Genomic DNA, 23,997 nt, shown 5'->3' with positions numbered 1-23,997 from the left:
ATTGTTGATATACTTTTTATATATGGTGGTATCTATGTTCATGAAACATGATGGTGCCATTGCGTCTGCAGCTTGTAATGTAATTAAATTGCAATTAAACCATCGTGAATCCTAATGCCTTCACGGATATCACTGTCTTGTAAAAACTGTTAAATGTGGATGCGGCCTAAATGATTGGCACCTGGCGCATACAACTACATAAATACGTAACCTCATCTCAACGTGCGAAAGGCAGTCATAAATGGTTCAATTTAGTATGACATCATGGTGTCCCAGTCAGATGGCTTTAATTTGTTTTGTGGCCCAAGTGCCAATTGATCGCCAAACCCAGCCGTTACAACAGTCGTGGTCTTAGAAACTGGGTCCAACTGTGACCTAGGCCTTAGAGAGAGAGAGATTAGAGAGAGAGAGATGAGAGAGAGAGAAGAGAGTGAGAGAGAGAGAGGAGAGAGAGAGAGAGAGAGAGAGAGAGCTATTATGCTCAGTACGGGGCACAACCTGAAATGAGCTTAAAAGATGCATAACTAAATTATAAATATACATTGGACCCCCACATTCGCGGGAGAAGCGTACCAGACCACTCCTCCCTGCCCCCGCTCCCTGAATACTTAAAACCCGCAAATACTTAGAACCCCCTCTAAAAACACTTACGTATTACTGCCTATCTTGAAAGTTTAAATACCAAATGTATACCTTAAATAACATCCCACTTCAAATATGTATAACTTAAATTATTATCCTATTACTGTATTAATCTTTGAGATTATATTACTAACATCATTTCAGTCATCTTAAACGTTTTACCATTAAAAATATATACGTACAGCCAATAACGGGGGGAGAGAGAGAGAGAGAGAGAGAGAGAGAGAGAGAGAGAGAGAGAGAGAGAGAGAGAGCACTGAATCAGCAACATCATATATCTGACCATCAAGAGTGAAATTATGAATGATTTCAGCAACATAGAGAATAATGGAGAGAGGAGAGAGAGAGAGAGAGAGAGAGAGAGAGAGAGGAGAGAGAGAGAGAGACCTTACCTTACCTTACAGACCTTACATCTTGTTCGGGTTGCCCCAGGTCCCTCAGTGTGAGGCACCTCTAATGTCTACCAGAGAGTTGCTAGTACATCTTCCAGTATATTTTGCATCTTCCAATCTTGGATGGTCTGGGATGCAGTTTAGATATTTGTCTAGCTTATTCTTAAACACATCTACGCTCACTCCTGTTATATACCTCAGATGAGCTGGCAACGCATTGAATAGACGCTGCATTATCGATGCTGGTGCTCAGTGGATTAATGTCCTGTGTGCTTTCCTTATTTTTCCTGGTATAGTTTTGGGCACTATTAATCTAACTCTGCTTGCTCTTTCTGATATTTTTAGCTCCATGATGTTTTCAGCTATTCCTTCTATCTGTTTCTATGCCTGAATTATCATGTAGCGCTCTCTGCTCCTTTCTAGACTATATAATTTTAAGGATTGTAGTCTTTCCCCATAGTCAAGGTCCTTAACTTCTTCTATTCTAGCTGTAAAAGACCTTAGTACACTCTATTTGTGCAATATCCTTTTGATAGTGTGGGTACCATATCATATTGCAATATTCAAGTGGACTACGAACATATGTTTTATAAAGCATAATCATGTGTTCAGCTTTTCTTGTTTTGAAGTGCCATAACAACATTCCCATTTTTGCTTTACATTTTGCCAATAGAATTGCTATTTGATCGTTGCATAACATGTTCCTATTCATCATCACACCAAGGTCTTTAACTGCTTCCTTATTTGTGATTGTCTCATTATTAGGTCCCCTATATGCATATAGCTTTCCTTCTCTGTCTCCATAGTTTATTGATTCAAATTTATCAGAGTTAAATACCATCCTATTTACCTCTGCCCAATCATATACTTTGTTAAGGTCTCTTTGTAGCGCATTCCTATCTTCATCACAAGTAATTTCTCTACTTATTCTTGTGTCATCGGCGAAACTACTCACTACCGAGTCCTTAACATTACTGTCTATGTCTTCAATCATAATAACAAACAGTAATGCAGCTAACACCGTACCTTGTGGCACACCGGAAATTACCTTAGCTTCATCCGATTTCTCATCGTTTGCAATAACTATCTGTTTTCTGTTGTGTAAAAATTCTTTTAACCATCTTCCTCCTTTATCCACTATATTATGCTTTCTAATTTTCTTCGCTAATATATTATGGTCTACCTTGTCAAAAGCTTTTGCAAAGTCTAGATAAACCACATCTGTTTCATTTCCGCTTTTCATATTTTTGTATATGTTCTCACGGTGGACTAACAGTTGGGTTTGTGTACTTTTTCCGGGTACGAAACCGTGTTGTCCTATATTAAACAGATTATTTTTTATTAAATGTTTCATAATGTTTTTCTTCATTACCCTTTCATACACTCATAATATGTGATGTTAGACTCACAGGCCTATAACTACTTGCCTCTAGTCTTGATCCACTTTTGAATGTAGGGGTAATATATGCTAATTTGTGCTCATCATACATCATGCCTGTATCTACACTTTGTCTTAATAATATTGCAAGTGGCTTTGCGATAGAATGAACTACTTTCTTTAACAAAATAGCAGGAACACCATCAGGCCCTGCTGCAGCTCCATTTTTTATTTCATTAATAGCCTGCACAATATCAGCTTCATTAATATCTATGTCAGCTAAATATTCACTATTTTCATCCCCTACTTATATATCGTTATCTTCATTATCTATTCTAGGGGTGAATTCTCTCTTATATCGTTCTGCTAATGTGTTGCAAATTTCCATTTTTTCATTCGTTAATCTCCCTTCAATTCTTAGAGGGCCTATTTCTATTCTTCTTTTAATCATCTTTTTTGCGTATGAGTATAATAGTTTGGGGTTTTGCTTGATATTTACTAGGGTTTTTTCTTCCAAGTCCCGTTTTTCATTTTCTTTTGATTGTATAATCTTTTGTTCTGCATTTTCTATCTTACTTTTTAGTTCTATAACTTTCCATGCATTTTTTTCTTTTGCAAGACCTTTTTTCCACTTTCTGATTTTCTGGAACAAGATCCTTCTGTCTCTTGGTATGCATAACTGATGTTTACTTTTCTTCTACGGTATATATTTATCCACTATTTTCTCTAATATTTTATATAATATCTCCATATTTACCCTTATTTCATCCCTTACGAAAATGTTATCCCAATCTTTGTTTAATTCTTCATTTATTCCGACCATTTTATATTTTTACTGTAGAAGTTGTATTTTCCATATCCTTCCCACTTTTTCATTTCTTGCTTATCTCTGTTTTCACTTGCTTTGGAATGGACTGTTAATTCTATGGCATTATAGTCTGAAATACTCACATTATAAACTATTATTTCTTTAACATAATTCATCTCGTTCACAAATATTAGGTCTAAGGTATTTTCTTTTCTTGTTGGCAGGTGATTTATTTGTTGAATGTTGTATTCTAGTAGCATATCTAATAGCTTTTCGAATTGCCTCTTATCTTCTGCACGACTATTACTCTCTTTTTTATATGTATAAGTACAACCACAATCTCCTATTCGTTCTTTCCAGTCTACGAAAGGAAAGTTGAAGTCTCCAGATAGGAGAATAGTCCAGTCCTTGTGATTTCTACATATATCATTGAATTTTTCTATTATTAAGTCAAACTCTTTAGTATTACTATGTTCATTAATTTTTCAGATTCAAATTCTACCGCTATTAGATCACATTCTGAGTTACTATATTTCTCATATATTTTTCCTTGTTTTTTGTCTTTCCCATATATTGCAGTTCCCCCTTGATTCCTATTTTTTCTATCTGATCTATAAGTTTGGAACCCTTTTATTTGATCATCATTCCCAGTCTCTTGGGAATACCAGGTTTCACTTATATTCATTATATCTATTTTCTTTATTTTTCTTTCAATTTGGGTTAGTTCTTCTAAGTACTCTATTTTTCTTTTTGAGATTACTTCGTAACTAAACCCTGCGCATTCATCACTATGATGGTTTGCGTGTTTTCTCCTTCATTTAATATGGGTAATAATAAGGATTTTCCCATGTCTCTTTCCTGTTCTGGTATGTTGTTCTTTTTTTCATTTCCAGAAATTCTGACATTAAAAAATCCAACTTTTCCATAATATTTGATCTTCCTTCATCATAATTATTCATTTTGTGTCTGAATCTGCAATTTTCTCTGTATCTGCAATATCCTCTTGCATCATAAATACAGTTCTTATCTCTTGAGTTGTACCTTGGAGCTGAGGCTTGGAAATTTTGTGCTCACATCACTGCATATCGCGTTGATGGCTTGGTTTTTTCTTTAACCTGATATTCTTTATTCTTCTCTTTATTTGTTTCTTTCTTATATTGGATTTTATTACTTGATTGATTATTTATTTGATTTTGATTCATGGCTACAGGGTGCATATATTTACATTTTTTGGCAAACTTACATCCTTTTCCTTCTTTTAGGTTTTTGCATATTTTTGGATATAGATCTCTGCAATCATCCTCATATCCGTCTAGGTATGCACATTTACCATATATTTCATAGTTGTGACAAATACCTTTAGGAATGTTTTGTAGTAACATTCTTTCTCCAAATCTGCAATTCCCTCTTTTCAAAAGATTGCAGACTTTGTCTTTTTTGTCTATTTTTTCCTCTTTCCCGTCATTGTGTAGATCTGGGTAGAGCCTCTTCGGGATTTTCTTTTGTGTTGTTATATTATAATTCATTTCTTCATAAGTATGCTGCTTTATTGCCTCATATGTAGTATCAATGAGTATCTCTGCATCCATACTTTTATCTTGTTCTTTGTTTTCCTTATTTTTTTCTGTCATTTCAGTTTTGTTTACTTCTCTTCCGCTTTCCTCTTCTTCTTCTCTTCCTCTTCTCTTCTTTCTTCAATCCTCAACTATTTGTACACTCAATCTTGATTTAATAACATTGTCTATCCATGAGAGAGAGAGAGAGAGAGAGAGAGAGAGAGAGAGAGAGAGAGAGAGAGAATAACTCTTTACGATATCAAAAGACTGGAATGAACTTCTATGGGCAACAGTCCTTCCCCTCTGCCAATACAAACATAAGTGCGAGAGAGAGAGAACAAAATTTTTTACTGTTTATTTAAACTAATTAACCTTATTGTTATTTGAAACTTAGTACTGTAAATTATTATTTTATCATAAAATGTAGTAGTAACCTTAAAGATATTTACATACACTTCCAACACTTCCAGCCAAAACAGAGGGAGAGAGTTACTACCAAGACATACGTATCTTGTGGAGAGAGAGAGAGAGGGAGAGAGATGAGAGAGAGCGAGAGAGAGAGAGAGAGAGAGAGAGAGAAGAAGAGAGAGAGAGAGGAGAGAGAGAGAGAGAGAGAGAGAGAGAGAGAGAGAAAGTTATCCTTATCTAAGTGTGAAATGGAAAGATTATTGCATTTCTTTAAAATACTATCACATGTAAATTTTGTAATTACAGTTATATTATTATTATTTGAAAATATTAATAAACATATACATACATGTACCATAAAAATTAATCTCAGTGAGAGAGAGAGAGAGAGAGAGAGAGAGAGAGAGAGAGAGAGAGAGAGAGAGAGAGAAAAAAAATTACATGAACATTAGTTAACAACATGGCAACATGCTGCCTCTTCTGTCACATTATTTGGCATATATGACAACTCTGGACCTCAGCTTAGTACCTGGATCTAAATAGAAAGATGTGGGGTAGAATGGATTTTCCTTCATTCTTACACTTTTTAATTTACAAACTAAAATCTTATTGATTCACTATAGTATTTTATTTAATGAACTGATACTATTACTGTTTACATTAATATACGTATCAATCTTAGTATATCATTTATTTATCATACAAAAAACATCCATCTGTGTGTGTGAGAGAGAGAGAGAGAGAGAAAAAAAATATATTTTCATTATTTGACAACATTTAATCTTATTAAACTTACAAATACAGTATTAATCAATATTAATATTTGAAAATTAGTAAATCATTTTTGTACTATAAAAATATATTAGTCATGAAAACATCAAAATACACTACTAATTAGTACATTTTTATTGTCGGAAACACCCGCAAATAGGTGAATTTCCTCCGAATAATGGGTAGATATGGTCCAAAGAAAACCCCGCAAATTGGCGAATTTCCCCCGAGTAAAGGGTAGATATGGTCCAAAGAAAAACCCGCGAATATTCGAATTTCCACTGAATAATGAGTAGATATGGTCCAAAGAAAAATCCGCGAATAGGTGAGTCCGCAAATCTCGAGAACGCAAATACAGGGGGTTGACTGTGTGCTGTGAATCATTTTTATCATAAACATCAGTATTTAGTTACATACACAATATGAAAAAATGCAGTAATTAGAGAATAATTAGTGTTGTTCTACAGAAAAAAAACAAATTAGTAATAATTTTAGAGATATGGCCAATAGCAAAAAAATCCACAAACTAGTGAAAGTTCCTCGGGGAAAAGTGAGTAATGTTCCCAAAAAAATGCGACAAAGTGCACTGCAGAAATGTGAAACGCGCCAAAAAGCAAAAAAACAATTTGCAGATGACTGAGCTCCAGTTTTAGCTATGTAGAGATGTACAAATGGAAGGCAAATGCATATATTCAAACAAGTGCAAAAAATACACTAAAATGATAAATGTCAAGCACTCAGGATGAGAAAAAACGAATGTTGCAAAACTTCACTCCAATTAGAGAGCAACACATCACTTGCCAAGTCTACAAATGTTAATGACTAGATACAATCAAGATTTGGTTTCACTTCTGAAGGCAGTAAGATTTTGGTATTCATGAATTATAGGATTGTACTCTCCTATGAATAAAGGTAATGGAACTTTTAATGTTTTAAATGTAAACAAGAGAGAAAGCAAGTTATTAAATTCTAATCCTAAGAAGTTTATACAATGCTTCATATACAAACCAAGGAAGAAAGCAAGTTTATAAAATAAATTAAGTTTTATTCATTGTACACTAAACTATAATTGGAACTAAAAATCTTCAATGTTTTCAGCAGTGTATAAAATGCAATCACAAGACTTACCTACCTCCAAAAAGTCAATGAGAAATATGCTGAACACATATATATCTTCATAAAATTACTCCAATTTGAAGAATTTGAGCATGTTTATCTCCCAATATGAAAACCCATCCAATATAAGTAATCTTAAACAACACTCACCTTTGATAGTTTTTTATACGATGACTTTTTAATGTCTAAAGATGATCCATCAGGACACCCAGGTACCATATGAAGACGGTAGAAATTGCTAGTTAAAATTGGAATCTCTACTTTTTTTGCTGATGTCTTCCATGCCTTTAAGAAACAGTGTAACAACAGCTTATCCATGGCTTCTGGACCTATAATTTAATAGAAAACCAATGATAAGCAGAAGAAAATGATTCATGCTCCAAATTCAATATTTTTCACAAGGCAATACTACTCTGATTAGGCAGTGTAATAAAGAAACATTACGAAGTCATCCTGTCGTATTATTCATGAAACTGAAAAACCTTTTTGCCTATAGCCAATGTAGAATTGTTCTTTACCACTTGCTTGTGGAATCTCCTCTTGTGCTGTGTCATCATCAGGAGCCATCTCACTTTTGTCACCAGCCACTTCATCAATATTTAAATCTTTAACTTCATCAACAATTTTTTCTACAGGTTCTCCAGCCACTTCAGAATTCTTGGATTCACTACTCAATTTCTTATCATCATCTAGCCTTTCTTCTGTAACAAGAAAATTTTGCTTCAATTTTATTATACATACACAATCACACTCTTTTAACATTACCTTTATGTGATACTCAGTGAGAGACCATTGAAAACTCACATGAAAGAAAAATGGACATTGCAAGGTGGAGTCACCTTAAAGGGAAAAGACAATACTAGTTTAATCAACTATAGATTTTCTTACCTATATCACTTTATAATTAAGTCTAATTCACCACTGATGCTCATACATACCTCTTTTAACTTAATGAGCAGTAGTCTAATTCATCATAAACTCTCACAGCTCTTTCACTTATGAGTCCAATATTGAGATCCAAGTGGAGTAAATTACATAATCCATATACTACTACTGCAGAAATACAAAATTTTCCAGCAATTTCTGTTTCAGAGATACAACCCTTTTAATTTTATAAAATCCCTCGTGCAGAATTAGTACTCAAAATAAACATATATCAATAAAAAATGATGAGCTTGTTTGCAACAGAAAGTCTAAAGGTTTTAAAATGTTAGATGTTTTACATAAATTAAGATCCTTTTACATCTATTAAAGCAGCAAACCAATAGTAAGTGCCAAGTTTACCTTTATACAATGCTTACACAGACTGAAAAGTAAATGCATGTAGCACCACACTTTGGTATTGGATACAATACTAGTTCCTCAAATATATGTCAATAGAGAGAGAGAGAGAGAGAGAGAGAGAGAGAGAGAGAGAGAGAGAGAGAGAGAGAGAGAGAGAGAGAGAGAGAGAGAGAGAGAGAGAGCAAGAGAAAGTGGGGAGAGTTTATTTGTGCTAAAGCAGACACAACTATATTTGGTTTTTTAATATTGTATGAGTTAGGTGTATTTAACATACTATCTTGTAAGGTAGCACTAAAGCTATCAGCTACACTTTCGTTTGGCTATGCTGTATAGTACTATACAGTACATATTTTTAAAAGCAATTTGTTTGGCGAAGAATTCTGTGAAACTGAACGATAAGTAAATCAACATTTCAAACTGAACTATAATTACATACATACATTTCAGATTTAATAATAATTACAAAATACTGGTTAGGATAAACTATTGATTATACTTTGTATGGAATTATTTTTTGCACTCTATCAGCTATGTCAGCTGGCTTTAAGGTATTGTGTAGGTTAAATGTTCGTTACTTAGGAATTTCACTATCTGCTGGTAGTGACATGCCCCCAACTATCCATTAAGTTGAGATGCCACTATATTTTTTGTTTTAGTTTTTAGTTCCATATCATACTTTATTTCCCCTCAATCTCTTTATAAAACATGATCAGCTCTAATTTTATTCTAAAGAAAATTGGAAGCTAACTGATCAGGGCCATGTGTCTGATTTTCCATGGATCTCGTGTGGTCTCTACTCCTGGAGGAGGGCAAGTCCTTTCAACAGTCTCCTGACGGCTTTGTCATTCAATGAGGAATCTTTGGGCAACAGCAAGGCTGAACATGACCACCTTGAGCTGCTCTCCCTCTCTCCCCCCATCTCTGCTGACCATGTCTCTTTCTCTCTCTGGAACTTGGTTGGGGAGAAGAGGGAAAGCAGGCAAGGGATTTTGACCACTTCTTATATCTAGGTCGCTCTCCCTCCCCAGCCCTAGTTGTTGATGCAGGTAGGAGGGGAGGTCACTGGAGAACACTCATGTGGGATGCCATATTGGTTCCCCAAACTGTCTCGAAGGATGGTGAGAACTTTTTTCATCTTCTCAGCCATTTCAGCTATTGTCCCTTCCTTGGTAGGGGCCACAGAGGACTTCCTCAATGTCACTGATACTATTACAGGAGGTAGAGGAGAAGGCAAAATCAAAGGAGGGAGGAAGAATGACTTGAGGTAGGATCTGCTGACAAAGCACTTTCCTTCTCTTTCCTTCTTCACTTTTCATAATGACTCCACTGAGGAGTCAGTCATCCTTCACAATCTACACACAGGGAGTCTCTCAAACACTCTTCCTAGATTACACACAAACTGCCAATCTTCCAACGTGGGGCATAAGTAAGGTGCTGTTTTTGCTGTCTGGTTAGCTTCCGGGTTGGGGTTTCGTTTGTTTGTGGGTCCATGGTCTATCCTTTAAATTTTATTGAAATGAGTGTAGAATTAAAGACTCGTAAATATATTCGTGGCCAAGTAACGCGGTTGTTTAATGAACATGATAAATTCACAAGTATGAATAAAACTGAGTGCAACGCTGTTCAAATTAAACTAGTTTCGTACCGTGATCAGTTGAACAGTCTTAATACTGTAATCCAGAAGTCCTTGTATGGAGACGGGAAAAATGAGGAGGAGTTCTTATTAGAATTGCAGTCTTGTGATGATTACTCAGATAAATTAAATACCTGTTTTGCTGTTTTGCAATTGATGGATTCTAAGCCTGAGACCAAGAATTCTGAGACCGCGAGAAGTCTCTTGAAGAGTCCTGTAGTTCCACTTCCGGTTTACACTAGCACCGAAAGTGAAAATGTTGAAAAATTTCTTGTTGAGTTTGAATCGGCTATTGCCACATATTCTTACACCGAGAGGGATAAACTATGACTTCTCAAGCAACAAGGTATCAGGCAGAGCCTCAAATTTTGCTCGAGAATCTTGAAATTTCAAAGCAGAGCTTCAATGCTCGAGAATCTTGAAATCAAAGCAGACTTATAACTGAAATGCTAAGAAATTGCTTAGAGAAGCACTGGCTTCTCGTTCGCTGCAGAAATTCAATGTAATTAAGCAATTAAGTGAAATGAAGCTTGAGTACGGTACTGATCCCTTTTCTTATATTGGAAAAATTACTAATGTAACTGAAACTTTTTCTACATTGGAAATCAAAGTAGATGATATTTTGCAGTATTTCTTCTGCAAGGCATGAATGAGTCTTTAAAGCTCAGCTTGTAAATGTGACTAATCATGTACGTCCATCACTTGAGGAGATAAAGGAAAAATTCTTTGAAGCATCTGAACGTTATATGGACGTCACAAGAAAGTTTAATGAAAGGGGGAGACACGGAGGAAAATCTTCTACATCACTTGCAGTTAATGTTAAATATGAGGATAATGAAACTAACAGAATTAGTAATGCTGACGCCGCTTTCTCGAGGAAAGGTGCTCTCTTTGCCAGGAAAACCATGCAACACATAAGTGTATAAAATATAAAGAACCAGCGAATAGCTGAAGACGCTTGTAGAAGAACTTAACTGGTTGCCAAGAACTGTGCTAACATTGGACATACCACTGACAAATGCAAGTTTAAATTCTTTAAGAAATGCTATTTTTGTAAGGGTTGCACTTTCATTTTTGTGTGATCATCAAGGTGAAAAATCTCATGATGAAAAACTACAAGTGAATGGGAGAGGTGGCAAGGAAGTAAAAGCAGGTAAATCAAAACACAGGGAAACCTCAAGTGATGTAATGATTATAACTAAGGCTTTGCATACCTCTGATGGCGCCTCTGTTTTGCCAACTTTTACCTGTGAAATGTTAAATGGAGCCCTTGTTAGAGGTTTGAAGGACTGTGGCTGTCAGACCAGTTTCGTAACTGAAAAACTTGCATGTGATAATAGGTTGAAAGTGTTAGAAGATAATGTCTCTTTAACAGTCAATGGTTTTAATTCAAGTAAGAAGTTAAAATAAATCCAAGATAAGTTGAATTAAAGTGCAACTTTGATGATAAGCTTGTGTAATACATGCATTGTGCGTACCAAGCATAGATATAAATTTGTCATTGCCAGGAATTTCAGAAGTAGCCAGGGCCTTTGCCAAAAAAGGCTTCAAATTAGCTGATAAATATTTGACTGATGGTAGTGATAAAATAAAGGACATTGACTTGATACTTGGTACAAATGACGCCCATTGTTTATTGGATTTTTCTGTAAAATTTGGCAAGGATCACCCATCTGTTTATTTGGGATCAGCGGCAGGAGTGATGTTAATGGGTAATGTCAAGATTATGCAACAGAATCTACCTATCTTTCAAAGGATTTTTATTGTTCTCGGTGTTCAAGCATCCTGCTCTGTTGCCGATTATGAGGAAACATGTGAGTTAAATGGAAACAAATCCCCTGTATTTGATGGCATAGATAAATGCTGCCAGTATATTGGGGATTGGTAGTTTCTATGGGGTGAGCCAACTGGCTTAAGTTTGGAATGCGAGTGGAGGTTCAAGCTAACTTCCGCTATTCTAAATGAAAAAGGTATGGTTGAAGAATCAGAGCTGAGACGTGCAACTGATGAGATGCTGCGTGTCTGTGTATGAGAAATCTATTTGTGAACCAGACCATGAAGATTGGAAACTTGATGTCAGATTGTAATAGAAATTTGATTAAATTTACCCTTGATAACGCAAGGAGAAACGAGGAAGGAAGGCTAGAGATGCCTCTTCTATGGAATGAAAAGAGCGGTCATTTGCTTGGACGGAATTTCAACCTTGCAAAGGCAGTATTGAGATCCAACACGAGAAAATTACAAAGGAACAAGGCAAATTTGGAACTTATGAATGAAAATTTTAAAGAACAAGAAAAACTTGGAATAATTGAAAGAATATCAAATCTAGAAAGTATATGGATGAGCATCCTGAGTGCAGTTTTTTAGCACACATGGAGTTTTTAGACTGGATCGGGAAACAACAAAATGCAGAGTTGTTTTCCTGTCCAATGTTTGTGAACATAGCAGGTCCCAGTGTGATGACGGTCAATCATAATCAGGCTATGTATGCTGGCCCATCACTCAATCAGAAGATAACGTCTGCAATGCTTCATTTGAGATTCGGATCTAAATTACTGATCTTCGATATTAAGAAAGCATTCATCAAATAGCACTCAGTGAGCTTGATCAGCAGAAGCTACTCTTTTTGTGGTATAAGAATGTTAAGAAAGGGGATTTCTCTATAATTGCCATACAAAAATGTTCGTCTTCCTTTTGGACTTCGATGCAGTCCTACAATTTTGATGTTGGCTCTTTCAAAATTTTAGTATTGGATTGCAAGAATGATAATCCTAGACTAAGAAATGCAAAATGGATAATGTATCAGCTCTTCTATATGGACAATGGTGGATTTACTTGTGAATCATCCGAAACCTTGAATTGGATATATGAGATTTTACAGGATATTTTTGCTCCTTACAAAATTGAACTACAGCAGATGTTTTTCTAATGATTATACACTCCAAGATAAAATTGATGAGAAAATATGCAATCGGATGTAGGATCCAAGAAATCTGAGATGGAGGTGAAATTACTTGGGATGATCTGGAATCGTAGGAGTGATACAATTTCAACCAGGAGCTTGTGCCTTGATGAAACGGCTACTACAAAGAGGGAAATTTTGCGATCCATTGCATCTATTATGATGTTTTCAACATAAATGGTCCTCTTCTTAACAGAGCTAGACTTTTTATGCAGGACTTACAATGTGAGAGAACGCTCGGATGGGATGCACAACTTAGAGACTTTCAACAAAAGGAATGGAGAAATATTGCAAACCAAGTAAATTCTGCTCCTGTTTTTTGAGCTTCAGAGATGTTGGTGAAAGGACAGATGAATATAAACTTGAGGCTTATGTTGATGCTAGCAAAAGAATTTATGGAGTTGTTGTATATTTATGCAATATGAGAAGTGGTGAAAGAAGCTTTGTATTAGCGAAAAACAGACTCATTGGATCCAAACTGCATGAAAAGTCCATTCCTTCACTCGAATTACAGGCTATATGTTTGGGTACAGAGGTTTTGTTGGATACCTATAATGAACTGAGTGGCACACAGTGCCTGGTGCCCATCAAAATAGTGACTTGGGCTATTCTCAGATAGTTTTGTTGCCCTGTCGTGGCTTAAGTCCTTTTCTCATAAGTTTGATAAAATGCAGAAAAGGTCAGTGTTCGTAATGAACAAACTGAATCATATAACAAAGCTATGTGAGGGGAGAAGTGTTGGATTCTCATTCGTGAGTGGAATGGACAACCCAGCTGATAAAATTACACGATGTCTGTCATTCAAAAGTTTAATGAAGTCTAATTACCATAAGGGTCCCAATATACGTGATCTTGATCAAGCTAGTAAAAGTGACATTTTAGGTTTTAAGATACCAATGGTCGAGAATTTAGAAACCATTGAGGCATATAGTGCATCAACCAGTGTAAAAGAAAGCCAAACTGTAAACTAGAGCACTTAATACCTCTAGATAGATACTCAAATATGGATAAGTGATATCTAACTTGCGAAAGTTCGGAATGCTGGGATCGATGGAAAGTGTTTATAAACAAGTCACATGGCTTCGATAAGAAGGACCTCCGCTCTAAGGCTTTGACTCAAATCATCTCTAGGGATCAACAAATAAATTTTCCAGATGTTATTGACTATTTAAGTAGCAACTCTAAAACCAAGATGGCTATGCCTAATTTGATATCACAGTTGAATTTGTATCCAGACACTCATAATTTAATAAGAGTGAATTGTAAATTTAATGAGAAAGCGCAGTGTAACAACCAAACTTATCCTATTCTTTTATCAAGAGAGAGTACTCTAACAAAACTTATTATATTGGATGAAACATTTGCTTTTGAAAACTAGCTGGTTGCTATGCCCTTTTGACAGAATTACGTAGGAAATTCTGGATACCAAAATTCTTCTCTACAGTTAAGAGGATTGCTGAAGGAAATGTGTTGTATGCCGGAGATATAACCAAAGACCTGTCAAACTTAATCAATCAGCCTATAGGAATTTAGATTTGAATCCATCTGATAACCTTTTGTAATGTATACCTTGATTATTGTGGTCCAGTTTTATGTGAGACAAGGGAAAGATAAAGTCAAGGTTTGGATCCTTGTTATTTCATGCATGTTTCACACGAGCAGTTAATCTTAAGATCTGTACGGATATGACAGTTGAAGAATTTTTGCGTGCTTTGTCACTGCATTCTTTTGAATATGGAGTCCCTCAGTTTATAGTAAGTGATTTGGGTACGCAAATAGTAGCAGGACCAATATTGTTCAGGATTCCTGAAGGATGCTGAGACTGTTCAGTATTTAAACTGATAATATGTTGAGAAAGTCCATTTTCTGCATTACTATAAGGGTTGTAGTCAGCTTGGAGGACTGGTTGAGAGCGTAGTCAAAATGACCAAGCATATGATACAGAAGTCAATCAGAAAAATAATGTCATTGAATTTAGGGATTTTGAATATCTTGTTTGTCATGCTGTACATTTGATCAATAGAAGGCCTATTGCATTCAAAGAAGCATTAAGAGATTGTTCTAATAATGTACCAACCCCTATAACGCCAGAGGAACTTATTCATGGATATTCATTGGTCTCTTTGAATATTATTCCTGCATTACAAGCTGACCCTGATTCTGATGAGGATTTTCAGGTTGATTTTGATGTTGTACATAAAATTAAAACATCTTATGAGAAGCTGAAACACATTAGAACTAACTTGCTTGGAAATCTATCATCGGGAATTCATGAACACTTTAATTAAAAACAAGCTACTGATAAGAAGGATAGATATGCTCCTGTCGAAACCATAAACAATCAGTATCGGCGATATTGTGCTGATTAAGGATGATGGATATAAACCTGTTAATTATCCTATGGGAATTGTCAAGGAAGTTTTCAAGAATATCAACGGAGAGGTAACTGCTGCAAAAGTTCTGAAGGGTAAAACCAATGAAATAACTAAAAGGCATGTTACTTCTTTAATACCACTCTTGAGGAAGGAGTCTGATGAGGATACTGTAGCATCAGATGATGATGATGAGGATGCTGTAGCATCGAAAGAAGAGATTCCAGGCATGGACGTTTCTAGAAAACGTCCACGGAGAAAAGCTGCTGAGATATCACGGCAAAAATTCAAAAACATTCTAAACGATGATATTTCAGACTAATTATATATTTTTTTCTTTATTTGATCAAATTTACATAATTCTTATGCAAAATTTGATTTCTTCCCCGGGAGTGTTGAAAAAATAACTAAGTTATTTTTTGTTTTCTGTTTCTTTTTTTTTAATATGGTAATTTGGTAAGTTTGTAAATGATTGTTTTATTTTTAACTTGCATTTTTAGTATTTAAATATTTTTTGTTTACATAAAAATGATGACAATTCCTTAATGACCTGTTAAAAATTAAGATGGTTTGGGTCGTTGAAGATATTTGCTGCTCGTTATACATTTCTTACAGAGAGGAGAAGTGGACGGCTTTTAATGAAAATGAAGGTAGTTCTTAGCCATTTTCACCAGTGGCAACATTGGATTTACTTACCTCTTATCGTCATGGTGAAAAAAATAAGTGATCGGTACCATGGATCCGCATCTTACGAATTACCATTCTACTTGGAAGCCTATCAAGAGCCAGCACGGCAATTGTGATTTGTTGCATTTACAAACAGCATACACGGACAGTATGGGTTGTGAGGTACGTCATCATTTTTAAAGGTCATTTAAATTTTATGATTTATAATCCATAGTTCATTCAATAATGAAAGTCCCTTGCTTTGCTTTTTAGCCCCCACAAATAAATATACCCTTGGATAATATTTATATCATTTTACAATTTTTATGGATTGCCATATTATAATTTCCCAGTCATAGTTAAGAGATTCATTTTATCTTCAGTTACTTTGTGCTGGTTAGATAATTTAAGTGTTGTATCATATTTTAGTATTTTCTCATTGCCACTTTTGTTAATTAGTCGTTTATTTACATTCGCTCTTTTTACTACTTAGGTGGTTATTCGTTCGGCCTTACTGTAAATTTGGCTTGTTGTATACAAGTAATGTACTTAATACGCTAAGTGGACCATTGCCTTTAGGTAATTATTATTTGATAGTGTTAAGTGAAATCCATTATTGATGCAATACATATATTGAATGGCATTCCTGTGTTTAAATAATTTATTAGTGTTTTTTGATAGTTTAAATTACCATTTTTAGTGTAACTTATTACAGTGTCCATTTCCCTAAACAACAATGATATTCAGGTTTTCATTCCACACCAGCCATCACCTAAACAAATGGGGTCAAACACATGGTACAGACAAGTTGAACAATGAACCCCAAAAACACACGCCAACCCCAGTAAAAACTCTCAGGAATACACACCAAGATACTAACAGTAACAGCATTATCAGTAAAGGCTTCACAAAAGTACAGGATGAAAAAATGCAAAAAGACACATCCACACTAACCAAAAATAACCTTAGCAAGCACGGTTAGAAACAACAGACAAGTTTAGCTAGTAGAGGTCAGGAAAATGCCCTGGGCCTACTCAATAGACTTGTTTCTTAGCCAATATGTATGGAGCTTAAGTGCATGATGCACTAGTCAGCTTAACAGCTTACTCAACAGGCCTAGAGAGGTTTTTAGCCTTGAAGGAAGAGGTTTTGTCTCTATTCAGGAAAAAACCTGTAGAGGTGGTTGAAAATGTAAGCACAGAAGGCTTTTACAACAGACTTTGTTGTCCCTGAGGCATCGGGAGGTTGAAGACCCACCCTGGACATCAATGTTTTTAACTTTTTTGCACAAACAAAGTTCTAAATGAAAACAAACCAATCAGTCCTTTCGACCATTCATCAGGGAGACGATGGTGGCGATCAACATGCAAGAAGCATACTTTCATATTCCAACACACTCGGAATCCACAAAGCATATGAGATTCATATTCCATGGCAGGTTCCTTTAGTTTCGGACTCTGTCCTTCATCCTCTCTACAGCTCAACAAGTCTTAACCCAAGTTCTCACTCCATTAGCAAAATGTCTGTCTCTATCTAGATGACTGGCTGTTACTCTGTCCATCAGAGAAAAAATGCAAAAGACTCTTCTCCTGGTTCAAGAAATAAGTCTTTTAGTCAACTATTGGAAGTCACAAATATCTCCAACACAATCAATTATCTATTTGGGAATGAGGATTGATACTTTGACTTTTCAAACTTTTCCATCCCACAATAGAATCAAAGCCAGTCTTTTAAAAGTAAGGAACCTCATATCTCGCCTGTTTTCCTCAGCTAACGAATGATTGAGTCTGCTGGGCACACACTTGTCCATAGAGAAGTTCATGCCCTTCGGAAGACTTCAAACAAAAAGTACTACAATTCCTCCTAAAGGCCAGTAGGCACGATATCTAGAAAATGCTAATAAATGCTCCTTAAGTATTAAGCTAACTTTTAAATGAAATTAAACTTACTGTAATTTAATTTAAAAGTTGGCTTAATACATTACCCTTAAAAAAGAAATAAGTGGTTGGTAAAAATATAGGAGTGTAATGATTACATACGCACAACCATACAACATATTTCTCGCTTCTTTCCCCTTTCCAACCAACTGACGTATTTTAAAGTCTTCACAACCACTTTATGAAATTCTTTCTCGTTGTTCTGAAATTCCTTTTCATGGACAAACATTGCTTTTTATTTGAACTTATACAACTCTTAGTTAAGTGTCTGTTTTGGAACAGTGGATTTACAGTTCTAGACAGTAAAGGTAAATACACACCAATTGAGAGAGAGAGAGAGAGAGAGAGAGAGAGAGAGAGAGAGAGAGAGAGAGAGAGAGAGAGAGAGAGAGTGAGTGTTGTCTTTATATAAGTATTAGGCTAACTTTTAAAACAAATGAAAGTTACTGTAATTTCATTTAAAAGTTAGCTTGATACATTACCATTAAAGAAAAGAAATATATGAGAGAGAGAGAGAGAGAGAGAGGAGAGAGAGATGAGAGGAGAGAGCAGAGAGAGAGAGAGAGAGAGAGAGAGAGAGAGAGAGAGAGAGAGAGAGAGAGAGAATGGAAACACTCCCCCCTCCTGTCACATTACTTGACATACTTGACAGTTCTGGATTTTGAGCTGCTGGTGGAGTTAAAAAGACAGATGAGGGGGAAAGAATCTTTTAAACGCATCATTTTGTAATTAAAGTTATATTATTATTATTCTTTTTCTTTTGGTCTATCACAGTCCTTCAATTCGACTGGGTGGTATTATTATTATTATTATTATTATTATTATTATTATTATTATTATTATTATTATTATTATTATTTAAACATGTTTTATTAAAAGTAATTGCTGCCTCAGCTGCATTAATTTTATACAGGTTCTTCTCTATTTTTCTAATTATTGCTTTCTCATTGTTGCTTAAACTGGTGAGCAACGCACCGAAGGTTGACATATCTCAGTTAGGTAGAATGATTGGATTTTATTGGTAAAAATTTCTGTTGGGGTAGTCAAATTTCGGGCATATCCCGTAGAGTTTATTACAGATAGAATTGATGTTAAATTCTATTTCTTTTCTATTCTTTCTATTCCTTTCCGGACGTTTCGTCTGAATAAACCTCAGACATCCTCTTGGGCGGAGGTAGGTGAAGGACTGAAGTGAGAAGGTGAGTCCAGCTGCTTATATTGCTGGTGGCGCAGCGGGGGGCGTCGTGCCGCTGCCTTTTCATTGGCTCGTGGGAGGGGAGCTTCTTTTTCATTGGCTGCCTGGCTGCGGGCTCAAGCCAGCTCCCGACCGCATGCTCAGCAGGCGCGCCGATCTTCTTAGCTGCATATCATCACGCCGGGCTTCGTTTTGATTGGGTAAAGGCCGCGTGACGTCACTGCTGGTATTATTAATCGTATTAATGTCACTGCTGGTATTATCCATCGTATTAATGTCGTCTTGGATTGGGCCGTTTTCGGGTGGCGATATGGTGTTTGCCGTTATTGGAGTGTTTCTTCGGGTGCAGGTCGGGAGCAAAAAGGCCTCCTGTGTCGTGTTCATGGAGGGCTTTTGTTCCTGGATGAGTAACGCCTCCAGGAGGCGCAGACGGCGATGGGTCGGGTGCTCTCCCTATTATCCTGGTGTTACGGATGATACAGTCGCGGGAGATGTGTCTCGGTGGGCGGTGAGGGCGTGGTTCTTGATAGCCCCTTCTGGGGCATGACAGGAGATTCTCTTCGCAGACGCATGGTAGTCATCCCAATGTACTTCCCAGGACATCCTCGGGCGGGGCATATGTATTGGTATACTACGTTGTTCTGCTTGAGGGGGTCTCCTGATGGCGGTGAGGGGTTATTTTTCATGATAAGGTCTTTTGTTTTACGGTTTTTGTAGTATATTATAAGGTCCACTATCTTGCCTTCTTCAATGGGGAGGATGTTTTCCTTAATGATCTTCTTCATCGCCTTCTCCTCCTCGCGGTATTGAGAGTGCATGAAGGCCTTATAATATATCGTGATGTTCTCGGTGGGGCGGGGTCGTGGGTCTTGTTCCTCGTTCGAGTACCATCTTTCGAGGGCGGTACGCACTTCTCGATTGATGAGCTTATTGGAATACCCGTTATTCACGAGCATCTGTGAAGCTCTATCAAGCTCGAGGTGTGTGTCCTGCCAGGTGGAACAATGGGAGAGGGCCCTTTTCACAAAGGCCCTGACAGTAGTGTTCTTAAACCTGTCTGGACACTCGCTATCCCCGTTGAGGCACATTCCTAAATTAGTTTTCTTCGTGTAGACAGAAGGGGGCTATCAAGAACCACGCCCTCACCGCCCACCGAGACACAATCTCCCGCGACTGTATCATCCGTAACACCAGGATAATAGGGAGAGCACCCGACCCTCGCCGTCTGCGCCTCCTGGAGGCGTTACTCATCCAGGAACAAAAGCCCTCCATGAACACGACACAGGAGGCCTTTTTGCTCCCGACCTGCACCCGAAGAAACACTCCAATAACGGCAAACATCACCATATCGCCGCCCGAAAACGGCCCAATCCAAGACGACATTAATACGATGGATAATACCAGCAGTGACCTTAATACGATTAATAATACCAGCAGTGACGTCACGCGGCCTTTACCCAATCAAAACGAAGCCCGGCGTGATGATATGCAGCTAAGAAGATCGGCGCGCCTGCTGAGCATGCGATCGGGAGCTGGCTTGAGCCCGCAGCCAGGCAGCCAATGAAAAAGAAGCTCCCCTCCCACCAGCCAATGAAAAAGAAGCTCCCCTCCCACGAGCCAATGAAAAGGCAGCGGCACGACGCCCCCCGCTGCGCCACCGCAATATAAGCAGCTGGACTCACCTTCTCACTTCAGTCCTTCACCTACCTCCGCCCAAGAGGATGTCTGAGGTTTATTCAGACGAAACGTCCGGAAAGGAATAGAAAGAATAGAAAAGAAATAGAATTTAACATCAATTCTATCTGTAATAAACTCTACGGGATATGCCCGAAAATTTGACTACCCCAACAGAAATTTTTACCAATAAAATCCAATCATTCTACCTAACTGAGATATGTCAACCTTCGGTGCGTTGCTCACCAGTTTAAGCAACAATGAGAAAGCAATAATTAGAAAAATAGAGAAGAACCTGTATAAAATTAATGCAGCTGAGGCAGCAATTACTTTTAATAAAACATATTATTATTATTATTATTATTATTATTATTATTTGAAAATATCAATAATCATATACATGTACCATAAAAATTCTATCATCTCAGTACGAGAGAGAAAGAGATAGATAAGATTTATTCTTACTTAAAAGTGAAATGGAAAGGTCATTTCTTTGAAATACTATCACATACGATTTTTGTAATTACAGTTATACTATTATTATTATTATTATTTTTTTTTTTTTTTTTTTTTGCTCTATCACAGTCCTCCAATTCGACTGGGTGGTATTTATAGTGTGGGGTTCCGGGTTGCATCCTGCCTCCTTAGGAGTCCATCACTTTTCTTACTATGTGTGCCGTTTCTAGGATCACACTCTTCTGCATGAGTCCTGGAGCTACTTCAGCCTCTAGTTTTTCTAGATTCCTTTTCAGGGATCTTGGGATCGTGCCTAGTGCTCCTATGATTATGGGTACGATTTCCACTGGCATATCCCATATCCTTCTTATTTCTATTTTCAGATCTTGATACTTATCCATTTTTTCCCTCTCTTTCTCTTCAACTCTGGTGTCCCATGGTATTGCAACATCAATGAGTGATACTTTCTTCTTGACTTTGTCAATCAACGTCACGTCTGGTCTGTTTGCACGTATCACCCTATCCGTTCTGATACCATAGTCCCAGAGGATCTTTGCCTGATCGTTTTCTATCACTCCTTCAGGTTGGTGCTCGTACCACTTATTACTACAAGGTAGCTGATGTTTCTTGCACAGGCTCCAGTGGAGGGCTTTTGCCACTGAATAATGCCTCTTTTTGTACTGGTTCTGTGCAAGTGCCGGGCATTCACTTGCTATGTGGTTTATGGTTTCATTTTTCGTATTGCACTTCCTACATATGGGAGAGATGTTATTTCCGTCTATCATACTTTGAAAATATCTGGTTCTTAGGGCCTGATCTTGTGCCGCTGTTATCATTCCTTCAGTTTCCTTCTTTAGCTCTCCCCTCTGTAGCCATTGCCAGTTGTCATCGCTGGCTAGTTCTTTAGTCTGTCTCATGTATTGTCCGTGCATTGGTTTGTTGTGCCAGTCCTCTGTTCTTTCTGTCTTCTCCTGTCTCTGTATATTTCTGGGTCTTCGTCTACTTTTATTAGTCCGTTCTTCCCATGCACTCTTGTAGCCACTTGTCTTCACTGGTTTTCAGATATTGCCCCAGTGCTCTGTTTTCGATGTTGACACAGTCCTCTATACTTAGTAGTCTCCCTCCTTCCTTTCGTGTTATGTATAGTCTGTCCGTATTTGCTCTTGGGTGTAGTGCTTTGTGTATTGTCATTTGTTTCCTGGTTTTCTGATCTATGCTGCGGAGTTCTGCCTTCGTCCATTCCACTATTCCTGCGCTGTATCTGATTACTGGCACTGCCCATGTGTTTATGGCTTTTATCATATTTCCGGCGTTGAGTTTTGACTTGAGTATCGCCTTGAGTCTCTGCATATATTCTTTCCTGATCGTGTCCTTCATCTCTTGGTGTTTTATATCTCCTCCTTCCATTATTCCCAGGTATTTGTATCCTGTCTCATCTATGTGTTTGATGTTGCTTCCATCTGGTAGCTTTATCCCTTCAATTCTCGTTACTTGCCTTTTTGGTATGTTGACTAAGGCGCATTTTTCTATTCCAAACTCCATCCTGATGTCCCCAGATACAATCCTTACAGTCTGGATTAGGGTATCTATTTCCTTGATGCTCTTACCATACAGCTTGATGTCGTCCATGAACATCAGATGGTTGATTTTGTTGCCTCTTTTCTTGAGTTGGTATTATTATTATTATTATTATTATTATTATTATTATTATTATTATTATTATTATTATTATTATTGACAATATTAATAAACACAGTACATATATGTACCATAAAAATTCTCTCATCTCAGTAAGAGAGAGAGAGAAAAAAAAAATGATTATTATTTTATTATGTAATGTTATTTTACACATAAAAGCTTGAAAACTTATAAATTACATAAAAAAAACTAAGCAAACACTTTTGCAGGGTTTCTCCGGGATTTGTAAATGTTGCAATTACGTTCACATGTCTGTGAAATATTCGCACATAATAATTAGTTAGGTTCCAGTGAAAAGTTCGCTCTACTGTGAATTTGAACAACTCAAATCACATAAGATTGAAGTATTATTGTACATTTGCTCTGCAGCATCTTGCAACAGAAACTTGCGACAAGGAAGTCATAGTCCCTATGGACAACACGACCGTATTAGCATGGTACATCAAGAATCAGGGAGGGACTCACTCCTATTCTCTGACCAAAACAGCCAAGGAACTGCACCAGACACAATTCATTTCATCCAGGGGAATTTCAATGTTCTTGCAGACGAGCTGAGTCGCTGCAGACAGGTCTTACCAACAGAATGGACACTGAATCTGCAGGTGTGGACCAACCTATGGAAACAGTGGAGAAAGCTATTGGTAGACCTGTTTGCAATGTCAAGGAGCCATCACCTCTCAGTCTACTGCTCTCCGATACCAGTCTCCGAGACTAGATCCTCGAGCATGGGTGACAAACGCAATGCTCCAGGACTGGTTGGACCCGGATGTGTATGCGTTTCCACTTTTCAGTATGGTGAGAGAAATCCTATCTAAGTTCGTGTCTCACCACAACACGTCTATGACTCTGGTAGCCCTGTTTTGGCCACAGAAAGAATGGTTCCCAGACCTTCTCAGTCTCCTGTCAGACTTCCCCAAACTTCCACCTCAGAAAAGGAGCCTACAAAAGCAGCCTAACTTCTCAAGTTCAGAATGACTTAACCCAAACCTGATGTAACCCGGGGACTGCCTTATGTGTTTCACAAAAATCTGCGACAAAGTTGACCGCAG

General features: G+C 37.1%; 1 protein-coding gene across 1 annotated transcript in view; it reads right to left on the bottom strand.

Moving 5' to 3' along the window:
- Nucleotides 1–23,997, bottom strand: part of LOC135209026 (eukaryotic translation initiation factor 2D-like) — a 247,724-nt gene that overhangs the window by 104,282 nt on the left and 119,445 nt on the right. Inside the window, exons 6-7 of the mRNA XM_064241561.1 lie at nt 7,590–7,772; nt 7,222–7,400 (exon numbers count right to left, since the gene is read on the bottom strand). Coding sequence (XP_064097631.1) covers nt 7,222–7,400; nt 7,590–7,772 — 362 coding nt within the window. The remainder of the gene's footprint in view (nt 1–7,221; nt 7,401–7,589; nt 7,773–23,997) is intronic.

Source organism: Macrobrachium nipponense, chromosome 37 (genome assembly GCF_015104395.2).
Source record: "Macrobrachium nipponense isolate FS-2020 chromosome 37, ASM1510439v2, whole genome shotgun sequence".
NCBI classification, from domain to species: domain Eukaryota; kingdom Metazoa; phylum Arthropoda; class Malacostraca; order Decapoda; family Palaemonidae; genus Macrobrachium; species Macrobrachium nipponense.
The sequence above is the reverse complement of the archived record's forward strand: the minus strand, read 5'-3'. Positions and strand labels throughout refer to the sequence as shown.